General features: G+C 37.9%; 1 protein-coding gene across 2 annotated transcripts; it reads right to left on the bottom strand.

Moving 5' to 3' along the window:
• Positions 1-1641: 1641 nt before the first annotated feature.
• On the bottom strand, positions 1642-21459 carry CCDC191 (coiled-coil domain containing 191). 2 transcript variants are annotated; one of them, XM_060770775.2, is made up of 17 exons: positions 21345-21459; positions 19807-19845; positions 18344-18485; positions 17129-17272; positions 16742-16920; positions 15758-15981; positions 15219-15381; positions 14013-14203; positions 11649-11886; positions 10463-10926; positions 9438-9514; positions 7555-7637; positions 5904-6005; positions 4361-4504; positions 3834-3986; positions 2992-3146; positions 1642-1971 (listed from the first exon to the last, which is right to left on the bottom strand). In XM_060770775.2, the coding sequence occupies exons 1-17, from the start codon at positions 21414-21416 to the stop codon at positions 1809-1811; spliced, it is 2733 nt and encodes a 910-aa protein (XP_060626758.2). In that variant the 5' UTR covers positions 21417-21459; the 3' UTR covers positions 1642-1808. The 2 variants fall into 2 exon arrangements, with proteins under 2 accessions (XP_060626758.2, XP_067322704.1); XM_067466603.1 differs by lacking the exon at positions 19807-19845.
• Positions 21460-21511: the final 52 nt, after the last annotated feature.

Below are 21511 nucleotides of genomic sequence, written 5' to 3'. Positions count from 1 at the left end.
CTCATCAGAATCTTTCATATTGTTATAAGCATCTGTGAGTGAGATAAAGATGGAATGCCAACCAATCTCTCCCAATGAATTTGTGTACATAGCATAGCCCACATTTTAGCTACATGTTCAACTTCTCCTTGCTAACTGAAAGATGTGTTGAGCAGGAACAATTTTAGGATGTAGTTTGGAATGGTCTGCATGAGGGCAGTGGTATAATCTCTGAATATATTTTGCCAAGAAAACCCCCTTACAGAGATGCCATAAATTGGAGTTGTCTTGAAGGCATGAAACAATAAAAGGAAGTGTCTGATAAGGTAAAAGCACAGGATGACTGATCCTGTATGATCACTGTTACTGCAAATCTAGTGAATTTTTGTTTATATTATACTCTTTCGTGGCAGGAATGAGCATTGAAGATATTTTGTAGTATGAAGGAATTTGATAAAGACTGGAATGTGAAATCTTGAAAACATTAATCTTTCCTATTAAAATTCTCTTTTGTGCTGCAGAATAAATTTCAGTAACGGAAAACTCATGCCTTTATAAAGCAACATTATCTAGATTGTTGTCACTGCTGCATCAAAGTAAAATCCATGCAATATAAAAACATAGCTCTGAGCACAATGGAATGCAGTGCTTGGAATAAACTTGCTACCTTTTCCTAGTCATGCCTTTCTACTTGCCAGACATTTTGTAGAAACTCCAATTCTGTTTGAATATCAGGTATTTACTTCATCTCTATAAGGCAGAAATGACTTCCTGGTGGGCCAATAGCATTTCAGCCCTTGTATTCAATGGTGCTTTTTCCAGAGTAGATTTCTTTGTGTCTTAACCATTTTCTGTTAAAAGTGTCTTATGTAGAACATGTAATAACTGCCTCACTGTCTAGTGACTTCATTACGTGCTCTTTTACTTTAAATGATATGAATGTATTTTGTCCCTGCAAGGGAAGACGATGCAATGATTACTGCCTTTTTCCTATCACATTTTAAGTGGCATTAGTTTTCTGAGAAAATTTCATTCAATGCCAATTCTCAACTGCACAATGAGATGAAAGAAGGACATTGCCTTTTTCAGGCATTCTGTGTCATAGATATATAAACAACTGCAAAATGGGAGAAGACAGAAGAACAGCTTCTAACTTGAATGTTTCCTGCTGAAGACATTTGGAAACTCAGTTGTCAAATGCTTATCTGTGAAAATGTTTGAATATGTTTTATTATGTATCCATTTGAGATGAGTCAGTACCAGCTGAAATATTTTTTTTAAAAAACCACCTATTTTGAATGATCATAGAGTTGTAGAACCATACTATCACTTCATACGTCTTGGTGATAATAAATTTAAGCCAATACCTTGGTGTAATGTTGCTGGAAGTCTTTTCTGCCTCGGAGGGTTAGGACTGCTTGCTTTTCACTGTGTGTGCCCTTGTACGAGAATTTCAACTTACTGGACAGTGAAGATAACCTTCTTAGTAACTGGACAGCAACATTGGTGGTTATACTCATAACCATCGTTTCCATCAAAAGGAGGAGAAGAGGGGGAAGGAAGCAAATAGGGCCAACAGTAGGTTTACACTATAGGCTCTTGTCACACAAAAGAAAGCCAACAAATATAAACAAGATTCGATGCAAAAAAGAAGCACTAACCTGTATTTAAGCAGGGGTTTAATCAGCTATTTTCTCTGGAAAACAAAAGATGGTCTCACACTATGGCAGAAACATAAAATCACACAGCTCTGCCATTTGCTTGAACCAATTTTATAGATTAAGACTCAGAGAATGGGACATGCAAATTCTTCCCCCTAACTCCCAAGTCTAGTTACTTTCTTGTCTGGAATCCATTTGTAATGTTCGGAAATCTGGCAAAATTTCAGATACTCTCCTCCTCAATTGTTCCAGTCTTTTTTCTTTCTCCCTTTCCTCTTTCATCAATGCTGGAAATTTACTCCAGGTTCTGAACACAGTTAGCATTATCCTCCTGTATCAAAAATGGCAAGAAAGAAGAAAGCAGTGTAGGGTCATCAAAATAACAACAGCCATTCATGAGTTTATTCATGTGTTTAGAAGCCCTCGGTGGTGCAATGGGTTAAACCCTTGTGCTGGCAGGACTGCTGACTGACAGGTCAGTGGTTTGAATCTGGGGAGAGTGGGTTGAGCTCCCTCTGTCAGCTCTAGCTCCCCAAGCGGGGACATGAGAGAAGCCTCCCACAAGGATGGTAAAACATCAAAATCATCCAGGCTTCTGGGCAACGTCCTTGCAGACGGCCAATTCTACACCAGAAGCGACTTGCAGTTTCTCAAGTCATTCCTGACACGAAAAAAGTGTTTGTTAAGACATTGCTTTCTTTGTTCTTCTTTCTATTCTCCACTAAATAAAATTGAAACTGACAACAGAAACCCAATTCAAATAGATGACTTTTCTAATGGCAAAAATTATCAAAAAAGTGAGGAGCATTTTGTTATTCACTGTTACTCTCTGGGAAAATATTGCACATGCCATCTTAATGGGAGGTGACGTAGCAGTGGTGGAAATTGGTCACTCAGCCAAACAATAGAAACTGTAAGAGACCCAGTTGAAGCTATGTGGGAGAATCTGTCCTGCATAGGGTTCCAGAGGCATGAAACTTTGCTTGATCAAGTCTCATTTTATGAGCTCTTACTACTAAGAGTGTGTAGTTATTCAAAAAAAGTAGTGAACATTTCATACAATTATTATTATTATTATTAATTCATTATTTATATGCCACTTTTCTGCAAAGGGACGCAAAGTGGCTTCCAACATGTTTAAATACAATAGAAAATCAACAGCAATCAAACACACAAATATAAAATGTTATAAGCTATCAAATAAAACATAACTAAACATTTAAAACCATATTCAGTATTGAGCTGCCGTAACACATTGCAGTAAATACCACCCAGTAAGGATTAAACCTTCAGCCTAAAGTTTATATACGAGCTTCTCAAATGAAAAATTCTGGTACATTCACAGAATTACCTGTCACTATATTGATCTGCAATCTTCTGTTTCTCCCAGAGTGCAGTTTTCTCTTCACTGAACAAATCAAACCAAGCCCAAAAGACCTTCTTTTTAAGGGAGCTTTCATGGTGCTTTCTTGCATCCTCTTCCAGAGCAGATAAGTAATTCTTGTACTGGAAAACAAATCCAAGGAAAATATAGAATCAAAGCAATGTTTAAGTTTTACAGCTGTATAACAACACAGGAAGGAGCAAAGAAACAGTGTGGAGATGAGAGCCATTTGGTGAGAAAGGTTTCTGTCAGTAAATGTAATGTTTTGAGAACCTTACCAATTTAAAAGAGTACTAAGGACAACTACATTTGCATTTCCACTTAAAACTGGATCAAAGCAAAACTACACTGTTGTCCCAGTCAGACTGCTCACAATGTGGATGTACAACTTCTCCTGTGATATTTGCCATATGAAAGAGTTTTTCATCACCATAAAAATAGCTCTTAAACAAAGCAAAGGCTCCCTAGTGGTTTCAATAGCCCACATCTTGCTATCTCTTCTCTAGATAATGTTTTTGAGAGGCATATGAGTGAGATAAATAATATAAACAGGCAGGTAAGCTTCCCACAGCTATATCTGAACAATAAGTACATCACTGCATCTTTATGATGTCTAGGCTGGGTGTAAAAATTTTGTAGGTCGGCCTACCCATTCACACTCACCCCTTTATTATTTCACAATGTACTTTGGCAAACAAAACATTTTCATGTCCATCTTTAGCCTGCAGGCCTAGATTAGAATCTCCTATGAGAGCCTCTACTTTCATAACCTCAAAGCTGTTTCAAAATTATATTTTGCTGTTGTTTACCTGCATCCAGATCCTGAAGTACCTTCTGAGCAACAGGGAGGAATAAAGCTGTTCAGCTTTAATTGTTTTCTCAGTCAAATTCTCTTGCATATGATGAAGCCAGGCAAGTAAACACTTCCTTTTCAGTCTACAGCCACGGTGCTTTTGTGCCAACTTTTAGCCCAGTAAGCAAGAAAGAGAACCAGTCAGTCAAATGATTGCCGAGGAACTGCAGCTAAAGAAGTTCCATGGCAAGCAACAGTATTCGAGCAAAAAGCTCCAGATAAAGTACTGGTATACAACTCACCCTCCCCGCTTGCCAGGTTTGGAAGTCATAGCCCAACAACAGTTGGAATACTACACATTTCCCCACCTTATTATAACCACCAAACTGCATTTTATTTACACTCGAGTTCTCATTCTATGATAATTAGATTTCCAGTGTATTATATTTTAACTAAACCACTTTCGTGCCACCTCTAGGAACTGTCATCAATACACAAAGCCAATATTTCTTTTAAGATGCTTATTTTTGTCCCAATACTTACCAATACATTTTCCTGGGCTTGCTCTATTAGCTTTTTCCAGGGCTCAAAACCCTTCTTCTTGAGTAGAACCATATCATAATGCTCCTTTGCTTTTGACAATAGCTGTTGGTCTCTCTCTAACCTCCTCTGATTTTCCAGTTCTTTCTATTATTAACAAAACAGAAGGAATGAATTCATGAGGTCAGGATACTTTATCAAGAAAATGTTTGCAACATGCATTTGATCTTATACTAATTATTAACATTATAATTGAGCTTCTATTAAGAATACACTTAAGGCCTTTCAAGACACAGGCCCCATTATGGGATATGTAAAGCAGTTTCATTCATCTGTCAAACTGATATCACCATGTTATTGAAGGCGTTCATGGCCAGAATCACTGGGTTGCTTTGAGTTTTCCGGGCTGAATGGCTATGTTCCAGAGGCATTCTCTCATGACATTTTGCCCACATTTATGACAGGCATCCTCAGAGGTTGTGTGGTTTGTTGGAAACAGGGTAAGTGGAATTTATATCTGTGGAATTTCCAGGGTGGGAGAGGAACTTTTGTCTGTTGGAGGCAAGTATGAATGTTGCAATTGACCACCTTGATTAGCATTAAATAGCCGTGCAGTTCCAAGGCTTGGCTGCTTCCTCCCTGAGGGAATCCTTTGTTGGGAGGTGATCAGCTGGCCCTGATTTATTCTTGCCTGGAATTCCCCTGCTTTTTGGGTGTTGTTCTTTATTGCTTAGTTCCCAATTGACCTCACAACCTCTGCGGATACCTGCCATAGATGTGGGTGAAACATCAGGGCAGAATGCTTTGGGAACATGGCCATACAGTCCAGAAAACTCAAAGCAAGCCAGTGATATCACCATTATTGTTGTTAAGTATGTGACTGTTGCCTGTCAAAAGGTGGAAAGAAATCCCTATGAAATTCATGGGATCATCATAAATCAACCAGCAACTAGAAGGCACAGAACACGGAAATTTTACTTTTTTGAACTAGGACTTCAGGAGATGTAGTCCACTTCCTGTACTGTTTTGGATGAATTAGCAGTATTTTCTTTCTTCTGTCTTGCATCAAGGTGGGACCTGCTGAACTCCAGAATGCAGCAGAGGGATATTTCTGAGTCTTAGAAATTCTATAATCCCATTCCTTCCCCTGCCTTTGCCTCTTCACTTCTCCGTCTGCTCTCACTGAGTGTTAAGATCATGAACTGGCTGCAGCAGTGTCAACCCATCTGCCCTCTTCTGGGCAGAACTAAAAATAAACTGAAAGAATGAAATAAGTAATGGGGACAGTCACAAAGAGGGAAACCTACTGAAGGCTACCCAAAATCTGCAGCTGAAAGTGTTTACATTCAGCCTATTAACACCTAAAAATTGGCACCTTCCAAGGAAGCCTATCGCCGTAGAATAACCCATTTTTATGAGAACTTTCTAAAGACTGATGAGATAAACTGATACCTGCTGTTTATTACAAAGTGTCACTCAAGAGCCATCATGACCAATACTTTCAAGAACTAGAAGCATGGAATAAAAGTTAGCACAATAATCTCACAATTTTTTGCAGTTTCCTTTCCTCCCGTCTTTTCTCTAATTGAGCTTCCTTTTCTGCTGCTTCTTCCCTCTGGCGCTCTTCTTCTTCAGCCTGCATTTGGGCCTAAAAGAAATAAAGAAACCCATTACATGTCAATCTCCCCTCTTATGCCAGAGGAATACAAAGGTTTGCATCCTGTTTGTGACTTATGCTGGTGTATGCTGTTAACTCCCCTTGGACACTGTGCAAGGAAGTATTCAGTATTTTCTTGCTAATGCCTTAGCTCTGGATGCACAAGGTCATTTGAAAAGCTACTGATGCAGCTCCACTCTCCACCAGCCATCTATGGATTATTGGCTGCATGAGTGTACCTGGATATATTATAAAACTGATTTTCAGTCCCCAGCCCACCAGTCTACAACTATTCCAATAGGATCCTGACCAGAAATTCCAGAGTTTAGTAACTATAGATTGTTGTTGTGTGCTTTCAAGCTGTTTCCAACTCTTGGTGACCGTACCACGGGGTTTTCTGAGGCTACATGTATGTGACTTGCCCCTTGTCTCTCTAGTTAGCAGGGTTCTAAACTCTGGTCTCCAAAGTTAGAAGTACAGCGATCAAACCACTACACTATCATAGTCAAATATAGCAGGATTCCCTCTATCTTAGTGTGAATAATTTTCAGTACTTGTGGTGGATATCCCATCAGACATTATTAGCAAATAACAGAATATTCAAAAAGAGAATAAGAAACAGAAAGCAAGTGGTTGGGCAAAAAACAAAAATAAAAACCAGCATTTTACTCAGATGATTAGCCTCTCAGAAGCATCTGTTTTGTTCTGTTAGTGACAACATGCAGATGGACTTGCACGGGCATAAATCCTTTGGGGATAATAATAATAATAATAATAATAATAATAATAATAACAACAACAACAACAACAACATTAACAATAACAATTTATTTATATTTCGCCTGATCTCCTCGGAGGGACTCAGGGCAGATTCCAAACATAAAAGGCAAAAATTCAGTGCTCGAACACATTGAACAATACACCCATAATAACGAAAATTAACAACCCAACATATAAAAAGAAATTATGCCTTAACAACTAAAATTAAATAAAAACCGCAAACTGTTATATCAGATATAAGACAAAACATCAAACATGGAACAGAAGCATCAATTTCCAGTTCCTTGGGAGCAAATTGCTCAAAATGTCTATTGTCTATTTGAAAGGGAAGTATTGTGTATCTTCTTGTACAATGCCTTTGCTTTAGGTATGAAGTTTATAAAAATTGTTTATAAAATAATTTGAACTAAACTGCCATATGAGGAACTAAAGTCCTCCACCAATAGCATTACTGCATTTCTCTGCTGGATGTAAAACATAGGACCCTGACATTACTGACACCCAGCATGGTTATTTTGCCAGGGCCGGAAGAGAAACAAGACTTGCCATCTTTGGTTACTTGGCTAATGCTTAAATATAAAATCAATTTAGTCAAACTGTATAAACCAGTTCTTATTCTGTTATGAACTATACCTAATTTCAGTTTTGAAATATTCCATATAAGAGTTTTGTTATTAAATTTTGGAATTAAACTCCTTTGACTTAGGTATCATTTAAAATATCTCAACGTCAGCTTAGATAAGCATTTAGTTGGACTTACAAGCTTGTCTTCTTCTCGTTTCCTCTTTGCTTCTTCCAGTTCCTTCCTCCGTTCTGCTCGCTCTATTGCTCTCTCTTCCATAGCTAAAAAAAGATGGAATAATATGAGTAAATATATAGGGGCAACATTGCAAACATATTTCTGATTTGACCTGGTAATACTTAAGTGAAGTAGAATGTTTTAATTGAACTCTTCTTTCTATCTAGATAGAGGCAATTTGTATTAGAAATTTTCTCAAGTACAGGACAGCAGTTATTTCTGCTTGCAGCAATATCCACCAATGGGTTGTTGTGTTCTAGAAGCATTCTCTCCTGGCATTTCGCCTGCATCTATGGCAAGCATCCTCAGAGATAGTGAGGTCTACCACCAATGTTATCAAAACCATACTTTCTTAGAAAAAAGGGGAAAAGTTTTGATGAAGGATTAATTGAAGGAGAGGCGTTCAATTATTCAAATGAAGCATAAGCCACTCACGTGATGGTTTAACATTTCACCTAACCAAGCCCATAACAAGGCTAACTTCAATGTCTGCAGCTCCCTCAATGTTTTTCTCACCCCTGCCTTTTAATTTACTTTGCCTAATGAAGTGTTCTAGAGATCTCAAGGCAGAACATGAATTAAATTATCATAATCATTATTGCTATTATTATTATAGTAAGTATAGGCATCAAAGATCTATCAGCATAAGATATAGTATTTATGTACAAATTTGAGGTAGTAATTTGGTCAGATCAACAATTTTTCCATTATTTCTTCTTACCCTAGTCTGAAGACTGAATTAAGTAGAAAAGTAGCAACAAACCACCTAAAATGTGAGCATTGATGTGTTGTCACAATGCGGTGACCTCAGCCTGTTCTTAGTGAGGTCAACAAGGAAAGGAAATAATTACTGAATTCAAACATGAAGAATCTATTTCCAGAAATGTTGACTTCCAGTTCCCATCAGTGCCATCTATTAAGGCCAATTGTTGCAGTTCAAAGAGAATTGTACATTTGGAATTGTTCAAAAAAGCTTCTTGGTGTAAAAAAAGTGGAATGATAGCCATGTTTCAGTGGATATATCTTCAACCAACAAATGTTATTAAACATTTCATAGTTTTTCTATCTGGGATATTTTTCAAAATAAAAAAGTGTATCTTACATTATGTAGTCTCTGTAACTGAGGCTCAAAGCTATGTATTTTATACAGAAATCAATATACAATGGTTTCACTATATGCGAGTACTGAACAAATTGTATAAATTGTTGGCTGTATTGAGCTAATGAAGCCTATCATGTCTGGATTCAAAAAAGAGACAGATATGCTAAGTTATGATAGAACATATGTCAGACCAACACAGAGAAGCCACAGAATTCCACAAGCATGTGAACTATTTCAAAAGAAAGGAGGAAACCATCAAAATGAACAAAACTGGCTACCAGTATCAAAAAAGCTCTAAAATCAGGACAGTAAATAAAGAACAACACTCTGAAATCAGGGGAATTCCAGACATGAAACAACCAGGACCAACAAAGGACCCCCCTCCCTCAGGCAGGAATCAGCCAGGCCTTGAATCTGCAAGGTTTTGCAATGCTAATCAAGGTGATTGCCTTCAACAGACAACAGACAAGAGTTCTTTCTCCCACCCTGGACTTTCAACAGATAAATAAACCCCTCTTGTTTAGTTTCCAATATACCTCACAACCTCTGAGGATGCTTGCCATAGATGAGGATGAAACGTCAGGAGAAAATACAGCCTGGAAAACTCACAGCAACCCGGTAATTCTGGCCATGAAAGCTTTCCACAACATATGACAGAATATTCAGTCAACTTTTTTAATTGGAGGTTTTCCATAAGCATTCCAGAAACAGACTCAATAAGTCTGAAATCTTAGAAATATACCTCTGAGTAAAGGATGGGTTGTAGATACCATTTTCAAGTTCTTTCTGCTTTGGACTGCTGGCTGGGATTTTTCTGACCTAATAAAAAAATACAAGTCATTATGGAAAGAATCTACAAGGTACACCAAATACAAAATAAAGAAAAATGTATAATCTAGGAAGATATAGAAGGGTCAGTGGGGATTTTCACTGCTGCTTCTTTTAAAAGAACAGATAAATATCTCCCATTCTTTTGAAACTGGGTCAGATGCAAAAGAGACCCTTTTTTTAAGTCCACATAGGTACAATTGTATTGCCCCCTTCCTCATTTTTTATTTCCCACTAGCCCCTGGCAGATGTTCCTTTTGGCTCTGCTTTTCATTTTTTTCATGGGAGGGGCGATGAAGCAAATTTTCATGACATTTTGGAAGATTTTCAGCTTTTAGGGGTCCAGCGGCTACATGTAAGCTCCAATTTTTCCCCTCCTGCCTTGGTAGAAAACACACCTGAATATATAGGTTGAATCATGTAATTTTCCCAAGACTGGGAATGGGTGGCACAGAGGGCTGCAGTGTGAGAGGGGCACTGCCAACTGAATGAAATGAAAGCACATTCTGTAGGGCAAACCATGTACTGGATACTTCTCATTTGTTATCTTGTTCCATTGTTCAACAAAGCTTTAAGGCAGGCATGGGCTAACTCAGTCCTCCAGATCTTTTGGACTTAAGCTCCCACAATTCCTAACAGATGGTAGTTTGCCCATGCCTGCTTTAACGTCTGCATCTAAACCAACTTTTTATGTTCTTTTGTCCAGCTATCTGATTCTAAAAACTATTATTTATCTTTCCTTTTTTTCTCATTTTTGTTTAATGGCAGTCCGTGCCTTGCAAAAACCCTGCATCAACATAACCTACATTTTATGCATGGGGGGGGGGGGGTTAAAAAGTAAACAAAGTGACTTCTGATCATCTTCAGTTCTTTAAAATGTCTGTCATTTCCATAATGAGGTCTTAAAGCCAGTTTTATGAAACAATGTTAGTAACGTACCTTAAAGGCTCTCTGTTACTGGAATTTGATTTCTTTCCTTCCCTGGTTTTCTGTACATGGTTGTCGAGTGCTAAAGTAGCAGTTGTGGCTCGTGTAGCCTCTTCCCTGGCTGCTTTTAGTCTCTCATTTTCTTGAAGTTTAAGGATCAGTTCTTGCTGTTCTTGAAGCTGCCTTCTCTGTTCTTCAATCAACTGTTGCTGGAAAGCATGGCGGTGCTCCATGGGGCCCAAGAAAACAGAAGTAGATTTTTGTCCTAGGTGTTGCACATAGTCTCTTGTAGGTTTAGCAAACATGGCATGGTCCTGAGTATTTAAAGCAGCATGTTTCATGGTAACCTGCCATGCCCATTTGGGCTTTTGAGGCGAATGGTGATCAAATTTCTGACTTTTAACTAAAGAGTAGGAATCTGTGTTTTCAGCATTTTCAATTGGAGGATCAACTTGTATCAGAGGTATTTCAGCCACCTGGAAAAGTGAAAAAACCCTTAAAACTCTGAAAAGGTACAATTTCCATCATCAGTCAATAAACTGTTATGATGCAAGTAACCCATAATAATTGATTTCAGAAGGCTCCAATTGACTCCCCAGTTGGATTACTCTTGCAGGAAGAAAACTATTTTAAAATGATGTTTAAGAATCTAAGAGACTTCTGCTTCTTTGCATACACCCAAAGGAAAATGATGGAAACCAACAATTAGAAAGAAGATAATTACCCCAAAATGGAGTGCATGCTGGGCACTATTTTTAATTCATATAAGGTTTTTTTCTACTATAAAATTTATTATGGTTCTATACCACATTGATAGGGGCCTTGGTGTTGCAGCAAGTTGTAGTGCTAAGCAGCAGAACTTGCTGACCGGAAGGTTGGTGATTTAAATCCAAAGAACTGGGTGAGCTCCCGTTGTTAGCCACAATTTATGCCAACCTAGCAGCTTGAAAACATGCAAATGTGCCAGCCACATGACCTAGGACGCATCTATGGACAACGCTGGCTCTTTGGCTTAGAAATGAAGATGACTCCCCCGCCCCCGCAGAGTCGGAAGGGTAAACCTTTACCCTTTACCACATTGATATTTTCATTTGTAAGCATTTTACAAATATTCATAACTACATCAAGTAAGTAAATAAATAAGGCTATACAGAAAAGTGCATAATGTGAAAACGTTATTTATTTCCATAAGACTCACACATTGGTCCATAGCTCCTTCTGTCTCATGGGGACTCTTGGCATCCCATGAACTGCACACAGGAAGAAGCTTCCCCAATGCTACTTCCTCTAGCAGCTTTGCCATTTTCTTCCTGGTTTCCTCCTTTTTCAACTGTAGTTCTCTTTTTTCCACCTCTGCTCGACTCCAGTGTTGCCACTCAGCAAAACAGTGACGCAAAATGCATTTCCGATTAAATTCTGTAGCCAACAGTTTTTTCCTTAAAACAAACATAATTGTGAAGCAGGTTACTTTGTTTGGAAGGATCATATCTCCATCTTATCTTAATTATGTCCTGCTTCAAATTTTAGATTATATCTTCTTAATATAGTCTTGGCACATATTAATTTAGCATAAATCAACAACAGTTGAATTGAACAGAAGAATACAAAGGCATGCCATCTTAGGTATTCACTTTGAACTTCCTGTGGTGTTCCCATACAATGGAGAAAGCATTTTATCATATATTTAACTACTTTTCTTATAGCTCAATGATAACTCGTTCAAAAATATGTTCCCCAATATAAAAAATGGCTCCTAATTTCAGAGGGTGAAGTTAGGCTGGATCAATACTGCCACATAAAATCCAGATTTTCTGCTTTGAACTGGATTATATGGAAGTGTAAACCTGATCTACATTGCCATATAATCCAGATTATCAAATCAAATACTCCAGATTACCTGATTTAATCTGGATTTTATATGGCAGTGTAGAAGTGGCTGCAGACTCATAATCCACTTCAAAGGTTTGCTAATCTATATTATTTGGCAGTGTAGATGCGGTCTAAGAAAGCCGCTGTTAAGTTTTGCTAGTAAGAATCCCCCAGGTGTGGATAAAATGCCTCCACAAATTTACAATCAAAATATAGTATCACCTCACAACCATTGAGGATGCTTGTCATAGATGCAGGTGAAACGTCAGGAGAGAACGCCTCTAGAACATGGCCATATAGCCCGAAAAAACCTACAACAACCCAATCAAAATATAGGTTGGTAGGTTTTAATACAGTCACAAAGCCTTTTGCTTTTATCAATTATTCTGAACTGATTCCATTTGAATATCTATCTATTTATTTACTATATGTATACCCTGCTCTCTCTCACCCCAAGGGGACTCAGAGCTTACAAGTAGGCAACAATTCGATGCTGCATAACAGATATAGAAATAAAATAAACATATACATTAAAAACCATTAAAAAATAAATCTAAACATTAAAAACAATTATTAAAACCACACAATCCAAAATTCATACTCCAGGGGCTGTCCCAATCATGACTGCACTTATTCCATATCCCTGATTGCCCTTAATTACTGTCCAAAGGCTTGGTCCAACAGCCACATTTTTAATTTCTTTCTAAAGGTCAGGAGAAAGGGAGCTGATCTGATGTCACTGGGGAGAGAGTTCTACAGCCGAGGAGCCAGCACTGAGAAGGGTCTGTCTCTTGTACCCACCAGTCGTGCCTGTAAAGGAAGTGGGACCGAGAGCAGGGCCTCCCCAGAAGATCTTAACCTCTGCTTGTACCAGGCAGAGAAAAACTTCTGTAGGCACTGCACTGATGGTATTAAAATATATGAATTGCTGCCATCAGAATTTAGCAGATGTGTTTTTAAAATTAATTATCTCAGAACATCTGCACTTAAAAATTGGAACATGAAGGATTTTATAGTAGAACAAGCTGCAAAATGTCCACAGTCATAATTATTCTGATCTCATTGACTTCTAAATAGAATTTAGAAAGACTTAAAATATTTGTATAGGATTCATTTATTATTATCCATTGATTAACCAGACAATGAGAAATTTTGTCCTTTAATACCAATATTAATAATAGTTAGACCTCCTGGATAAATACATTACACATAAACCATTTTTTTTTAAATTTGGGATTTAACAGATTCAGTGCAGCGTTATTATAGAAAATTAGGTTCAACAGAGATCATGTCTTTAAAACATTACCATCTCACAACCTCTGAGAATGCCTGCCATAGATGCAGGCGAAACATCAGGAGAGAATGCTTCTAGAACATGGCCATACAGCCCGAAAAACCTACAACAACCCAGTGATTCCGGCCATGAAAGCCTTCGACAATACATTACCATCTCAGTATGAAGATGTTACACATCACTAGTGACAAATCAATTTATAACAAATCAAGTTCAAAATGCCATTTTGCTGACTAATCTATTCATCTTCTTGTAATTTTTTAAAAAGACGAACACTTCAATTTAAACATAAGGATGTGATTTTAGTCCTTTGCTTCTGATACAAAAAAACTGTATCTGCATCCAAATACATTAAGTACTTTCACCACACTGCCATTTTCCTCGGGAATAAATTGCTACCTATTCTGATCCCGAAGTTCGTACTCCATTTTTTGAGTCTCCTGCTCCAGTTTCTGAGACCAGACGTGATCTCTCCAAGCTCGCAGAGTCTTCAGTTGGCACTTCCAGTCCGCAAGAGCTCTTGCTTTTCCCATCTTAAGCCTGAGATCCAGAATGAGCTTGTACCACGCAGAAAAATACTTCTGTAGGCACTGCACTGGGAAGATTAATGAAATCAGCTAACTATATTCTGTCACATCCACTGGTTGATATCAAATGTCTTTACAACTCACTTGATGTTGTACTTCTCCACCCAAAGCTGAATTCAGACAATTGAACTGTGATTAGAAATTCTAAACAACCTTTTTATCATCAAAATAAACTTCCCACTTTACATCTTACTTTAATGATTGACTTTTTTTGTTGTCATCATTCTTTCTGAAATAGTTATATATTTAAAAGAGCTTTATTGGCACTCACAAATTTGTATTTTATAAGTGTTCTCTTTTTAAAAAGAAAAATAAGAATGCCTTTAAAATATTTTAGAAGAAACCTATTGTCTAAAAATCAAAATCCATCTATGCATTGCCAATATTCCCAGGCATAAATGATATTAAACTATATCACCTGTTTCTGCCACTGTTTCTTTGCATACCAAAGGCAATCACTAATTGTTAACAATCCATACTCTTTTTCTTATCCTTCCCAAATCTTCAAATAAACATCCTGAGATTTCTATAACCAATCTTCAGGCTGTCTTTAACACAACAGTTAGAGGAAGTAGGCTTAGTGATAACTGCTAATGACATAAGCTAAACACAATTGTATGCTTCAAGGTACTGAAAAAGACCAAAGTTGCATATTATTATAATTAGCCAACATTCCAGAGCAAACCATGCTTATTATTTATGAGCAGTCACGCTATCCAATCCTTTTCAACACAAGGGGGGAAAGCTAAATATATCATGGACCTTCTGGCATGTTTATTGTGGCAACCACATGTGGCATTCTTGCTTCTCTTTTCCCCATTGTGTCAAAATAATAAACCATGGCTTATTCTGGTTTGTCAGTATATCATGTCAGCATACCAGGTCTAGGTGTCACAATAAATACACCACGGAAGTATGTTTTGTGGTTTATTTAGTGACTCCTGTTTGCAGCCAGTGATCAGGTAGCACTCATCAGCCTACTGGCTTTTGTGACAATAAGCAAGGTGAAAGAGCTCACCTTCTTATTTGCAACATCAACTCTGTTCAGCAGCTCTTGAATTTTGATGTGTTTCTCCTTTTTTAGTTCTTCTTTCTCACAATCTATATTGTCTGACATACTAGGAAGCAGGCCAAATTCTACCAGCCTTTGACTCCTCTTCAATTTGTGTCTCTTTTGTTCCCTGAAAATTAAGCCAATAAACAATACAGAAAAAAGGGCTGTGACAACCTCATCCTGTCATTATGAGTCAGTTACCAAGTCTTTTCTTTTAGATAAACTAAGCAAGCGGCCCTAGCTATATGACGTCCTTACAAAGATGCATTTCAGAAAGTGTTCTGAGAAATTTTGGAAACCAGAAAAACTAATTTTGCAAGTCTAAAAAACTGAAAGATTTTTTTCTGCATTTGGATAATGCTTTCACACCATCTGTGAAATGGTATCTTAAAATATGTTAGAATAGCAACTAACTAACTTTTCTCAAAATTCGGCCTGACAGGCACAGGTTTCCCTGTCTTTCTGTCATCCAAATACTGACAATGTTTTGATTCTAAACATACATTTTCCGTGCTTCTTCCATCAGGTGCCTTCTATCTACCATCTCTTTTCGAAGCTTCACCATCTGCTTTTGAATTTCCTCCTCTTCTTTTTTGGCTTTCAAAGCTTTTTTCTTTTTCTCTTCCTGGAGCTGCTTCTGAGCCTCAGATATTGCAGATTTTTTCAAGGCTCTCTCCTGTTTTAGAAGTTCAAGCTCTTTCTGCCGTCTCAGCCGATTTTCTTTTACCTGAATAACAGGCGTAAGGTTGAAATCACTATTAATCGTCTTTACATTGTCAGACGAATCTCACCAACCAAGTATTACAAGCATATTACTCTGAGGGCCACTTCACATTTTCAAATTACTCTTTCTCACCGAGATATTTTTAGACAACAACAAATACTTAGGAAATGCATGAAGAAATTACAAATACATTATTACACCCTTCTTTAAATAGTCTATTCAGTCGGCATCATTGAGACTGCATCAAAATCATGTTGATGATATGAATGGGAAAGTTTCCTTGGAGCTGCATACCTCCATATCTAACATACTGATTAAGTATGAACATGCAGGACATTTCCAAAAATATTCATTTATTCATTTAAATACTTCTATCTACATGAGTAAAGTCAAAATCAAATTAAAACAATTTAAAATAATAAACATAATTGTAAAAGTAAAAAAAATATATTCAATTTTTTTTTTCATGTCAGGAGCGAATTGAGAAACTGCAAGTCGCTTCTGATGTGAGAACTGGCCACCTGCAAGGATGCTACCCAGGGGACGCCTGGCTCTCTCATGTCCCCACATAAGTCAGCAGTACGTACCCAAATAAGAGTTTAACCCATTGCACCACCAGGGGCTCCATTAAATATGTTAACAAGTTAACAAAGGTTAAAAGGTTACATCAGTTTAAAGAATGCACACCAAACCTTACATGTAGAAATTTTAAAAAAACGAATTATCCATGTAAAAGAAGGAAGGATTTTTTTTTGTTCTCCACCTGTTTATGTCTTAAATCCATGGTCATTCGTGGGTCCCTAGTCTTCTTTTTCTCTTTGAGATCTTCCGTTCGAAGGTCCTCCAGTATACCGCTATTCACAACTTCACTTTGCAACAGATGTTGCAAATAATCCTGCACTGTGGTATCTTCCAGCTCTTCTTCCAAATACTCATATAACTCTATAATAAAGTCATTAGGAGAGAGTACGAACACAAAATCCACAATTAGTCCTAGCTAATGAAGTCAATGGGACAAAATTTATCAGATAATATATCAGTTATTTAAGGCTAACACTGGTAACAACTCGGTGGTAATAAAACCTAAATTAACACAAAATCAGGTAAGTTATTCTCTAGCTCTAAGTTTGAAATTCAGGAAAGGTCTCACCATCAAATTTTTGATATGTCTGAAAGGCAACAGTGGGCTCTTGGGAAGGAATTGGCATGATAGGATTCCCATCAGCATCATCTTGATCACTCATCAGTTCCAGTTTCAACTTGGAATCCATCCAGTCACTAAGCAGTTCTTGAGCTACATTAATGAAAGGAGAACATTTTTATAGATATGAAAAGAAGCAATTAAATATGAAGTTGTAAAACAGAAAAAAACAGTAAAACTTCATGTTAAAATACATGTTCTTAGAAGTAAGTCCCACTGGATTCTCTAATACTTCTAAATATGTTTGCCTAAAACTTGGATTCCTGAACTTTTTTGGGTAATATCAAATTGGTAAATTTAATATTACCAAAGTCTACTATATACCATGCAGCTGTGGACAAGTCTACATATGGACCACCAAACACAGCGCCCAGACATGAATCGGGGAACATGAAAGGTACTGCAGGGTAATTCCAAAGACGAAGCAATCAGGGTCAGCTAATCACCTCCCAACAAAGGACTATCAGCCAGGTTTGAAGCTACAAGGCCATTAAATGCTAATCAAGGTGGCCAGTTGCAACATTCAAACTTGCCTCAAGCAGACAAGACTTCTTTCTCCCACCCTGGCCATTCCATGGATATATTAACCTCACTTGCCTAGTTTCCAACAAACCTCACAATCTCTGAGGATGCCTGGAACATGGCCATACAGCCTGGAAAACTCACAGAGAACCAATTGGTAAATTATTTTCAGCTATCTTGAACTCGAGAGGAGCAAATCAATTGCAAAACACATTCAATGATTTAAAATTATTATTACTACTAAAATAGAAAATTATTATTATTTAAAGTTATTTACATTACTCATTTAATGCTATTTGTAATTCTGACATTGATTTAGTCATCACCATGAAAAGCACTAATATGAGAAGAGGCCTACCATGTGGGAATAAATACAATCACTCAATCAACTCACTCATCTCCAATTCTGGAACAGATACCCAAACCTCAGCAATCTCCAAGTTGCTTATTATATATAGAACTTATTATATACACACATACAAGGCTCTTCAATAAACCTGGGGATAGGGTGAAAGGGCCCTGTTATTCCTGGGGGAAAAACCCAAGATCTTCTGGGTTTTGTGAGGTATGATTAATGACTTCAGAAAGTATTAAATGTTCCTATGGATTGACTGGAACAAACAGTCTACATTTAGCAAATACCTTCTGCATATGCCTCATCATGATCCAGTAGTTGATCTGTTGTTTCCAAATTCAGCACTGGACCATGAAGACCCCTGGTGTAAGATGTCTTTTTCAAGGAAAAAGCCTCAGAAACAGCATACTCAGAAGCTTGTTCCACTCTCTGTGAAAAAAGAAAATGAGAGATTAAAACATGTGTCACAATTACATTAAGAGGTGTGAACACATTTTTAGTACAGTCAGAATTAATGCATACTGTACTACATTAATCATCAACTGAAAGGCTACAAGAAGCTGGCAACTTTTCAGAGCATACCATGCATTTAAGATCATAGAGAAAATAAAGTTGTATTATAATAAACCTTGAAGGATTTAATAGCTAACATGTTTATTTTGGAATATATCAATACATCCCAGTATCACCTAACAAATACTTTAGAGTGGCAAGAGAGTGTTATTTTGGTTGTAAGAGACCTACCACACTCTCTGTCTAAAAATTTATATAAACAACGCACATAGCAATCTTAGCCTTCAAATTAAGGTTACTTGGGGAAAAATGTGATTAGGTGGAGATTCCCACACAAAACTCCACAGGTATTTTCAATTGCACTTTTGATTGTGTTGTAAGTGAATAATCCTGGGCAGAAGCTCTCTCTCTCTTCCTTTAAAGCAGTGGTTCTCAACCTGTGGGTCCCCAGATGTTTTGGCCTTCAACTCCCATAAATCCTAACAGCTGATAAACTAGCTGAAATTTCTGGGAGTTGTAGGCCAAAACACCTCGGGACCCACAGGTTGAGAACCACAGCTTTAAAGTCATCAGTTTTAATTGCACAACCCCTATTCCTAAGTATCTGTGTCCAGTGCAAACAATGCAGAAATGCACAACTAAACACAGAGACCTAGATGTAACTGCTAATCCCAAACAGAGTAGACCCACTGAATCAATGGCATTTATATAAGCATTGACAATTGATTTAACTCTTGTTGATATCAGGAATGATGACTTAGGCAACAGTGCTCTTAGATCTTTCATAAGATTTGAAGTTTAAAGAAATCTATAGTGCTACTCTGAAAAAACTATCAACTTTCCAATTATTTTAACTGCACTTATTTCACAACAAATGTAGTTATTATGTGGAACCCAATTTCCTCCTGCTCATTATTCTTCTTATTCTTCTTATTATTTAGGAAGTAAGTCTTAAAGAGTTTATTGGAGCTTATTACTAACTACAACATCTCTAGAACAGTGGTTCTCAACCTGGGGTCCCCAGATGTTTTTGGCCTACAACTCCCAGAAATCCCAGCCAGTTTACCAGCTGTTAGGATTTCTGGGAGTTGAAGGCCAAAAACATCTGGGGACCCCAGGTTGAGAACCACTGCTCTAGAATGTAATGTTTAGGAAGCAAGTCTCACTAAATAAACATGATACAATAGGACTTATTTGTCAGTATTGAAGGGCTGCCCACCATTATACTTCCCCTTACCTTAATCCAGTGGTCCACATTATCAGCGTCGAATTTTTTCTGAGGAAAAGAAATGAAAATAGCTTAGCATTAAGTTAAATAGTAATCTTGAATTTTTTTCCATGTCAGGAGCAACCTGAGAATGTAGCTCAAGCAAGTCGTTTCTGGTGTGAGAAAACTGGCTGTCTGCGAGGATGTTGCCCAGGGGACGCCCAGATGTTTTGATCTTTTACCATCCTTGTGGGAGGCTTCTCTCATGTCGCTAAGCCAAAATACTCCGAAACTATCCACATGACTGTTATGTTATATTTCCTTTCTGATGGTACAATCATTGTGCATAAAACTACCTTTAGGCTATGTGTATACGCCAGGCATGAGCCAGCTTTGGCCTCCAGGTGTTTTGGACTACAGCCGTGGGCTGTTAGGAATTGTGGGAGTTGTAGTCCCAAACACTTGGAGGGCCAAAGTTAGCTCATGCCTTGTACAGGGTGAGGCAGCATAACTTCCTTTTTTAAAATGCGTGCCATTCAGTCGGTTGAAGACGTAGTGGAGCTAGTGGTCTCGTTCGAGAGGCGGGAGTATAAAATTTTGTCCTGGCACAGTTCAGTCGCCATCATGCGTTGGAACAGAGAGGAGCGTGCTTTTGCCGTTAAGGCCTACTTTTCGAGTGGATTTGGAGTGGCCGGCCCGCTCTCCAGATTTGGCCCCTTGTGATTTTTTTCTATGGTTTTTTTTTTTAAATCCCGTGTTTATGTGAACCGTCCAAGAACCCTACAAGATTTGAAAACCAACATTTAGGAAGAAATTGCCAACATAACGCTTGCTATGCTGGCAAGAGTCATGACAAACGCCAGAATTCATTTTACTCAGTATATGGAGAATGGGGGACGTCACCTACCTAATTTGATCTTCAAAACTACGTAAAACAAAACTTTAGGTATGCGCCTACATATTATATATACATATACATATATATATGTGTGTGTGTGTATATATATATATATATATAAAATTTCTGATTCATACAATGGGTTTTTTTAAGTTTTGAAAAAAGGAAGTTATGCTGCCTCACCCTGTATATCAGTTGTATATGACACAAACCCATTGTATGAATCAGAAATTTATATATATATATATTTCTGATTCATACAATGGGTTTTATTAAGTTTTGAAAAAAGTTATGCAGCCTCACCCTGTATATCAGATGTATATGATACAAATGAATCCTGAATTTAGACATAGGCCACATCTCCAAGATTTCTCCTTAAGAAAGGATATACAAATATTCCCAAACCCGAGGGCGTGACTACACTGCAGAATTAATTCAGTTTGGCACCGCTTTAACTGCCATGGTTCAATGCTATGGGATCCTGGAAGTTTGGGGAGGCAGAGGTGGGTAAAACTCCACCTCCCAGGATTCCATTGCATTGAGCCATGGCAGTTAAAGCGGTGCTAAACTGCATTAATTCTGCAGTGTAGATGCACCCTAGTTCCAAAGGATATTCAATACCTTACAGCACAGAGAGCAGAAGGTGGGAGAACAACGCTTCTCCTTTTACCTTCCGCTCGGACAAAGGCTGGCTGAAGCGCCGCCATCGATACAATTCAGGCTTGGGTCCCAAGACCGCCATTGAAGAAGCAGCAGCAGACAGCTTTCCTCTTCCTCGCCGAAGCTTGAGGCGCGCGCGAAGGCTGCTGGGAAACGAAGTCTTTCCTTTGCGCCGCA

This window comes from Anolis sagrei, chromosome 3 (genome assembly GCF_037176765.1).
Source record: "Anolis sagrei isolate rAnoSag1 chromosome 3, rAnoSag1.mat, whole genome shotgun sequence".
NCBI classification, from domain to species: domain Eukaryota; kingdom Metazoa; phylum Chordata; class Lepidosauria; order Squamata; family Dactyloidae; genus Anolis; species Anolis sagrei.
This window is presented reverse-complemented; position numbering and strand designations above follow the sequence as displayed.

Coding starts and splice junctions, on each gene's coding strand:
- CCDC191 (XM_060770775.2), bottom strand. CDS start 21,416: ATGGCGGTCTTGGGACCCAAGCCTGAATTGTATCGATGGCGGCGCTTC. Junction 17,273..18,343: donor TGATGAGGCATATGCAGAAG/GTATTTGCTAAA, acceptor TCATTAATGTAG/CTCAAGAACTGCTTAGTGAC. Junction 7,638..9,437: donor AACCCATCCTTTACTCAGAG/GTATATTTCTAA, acceptor ATCTTTTTTTAG/CTATGGAAGAGAGAGCAATA.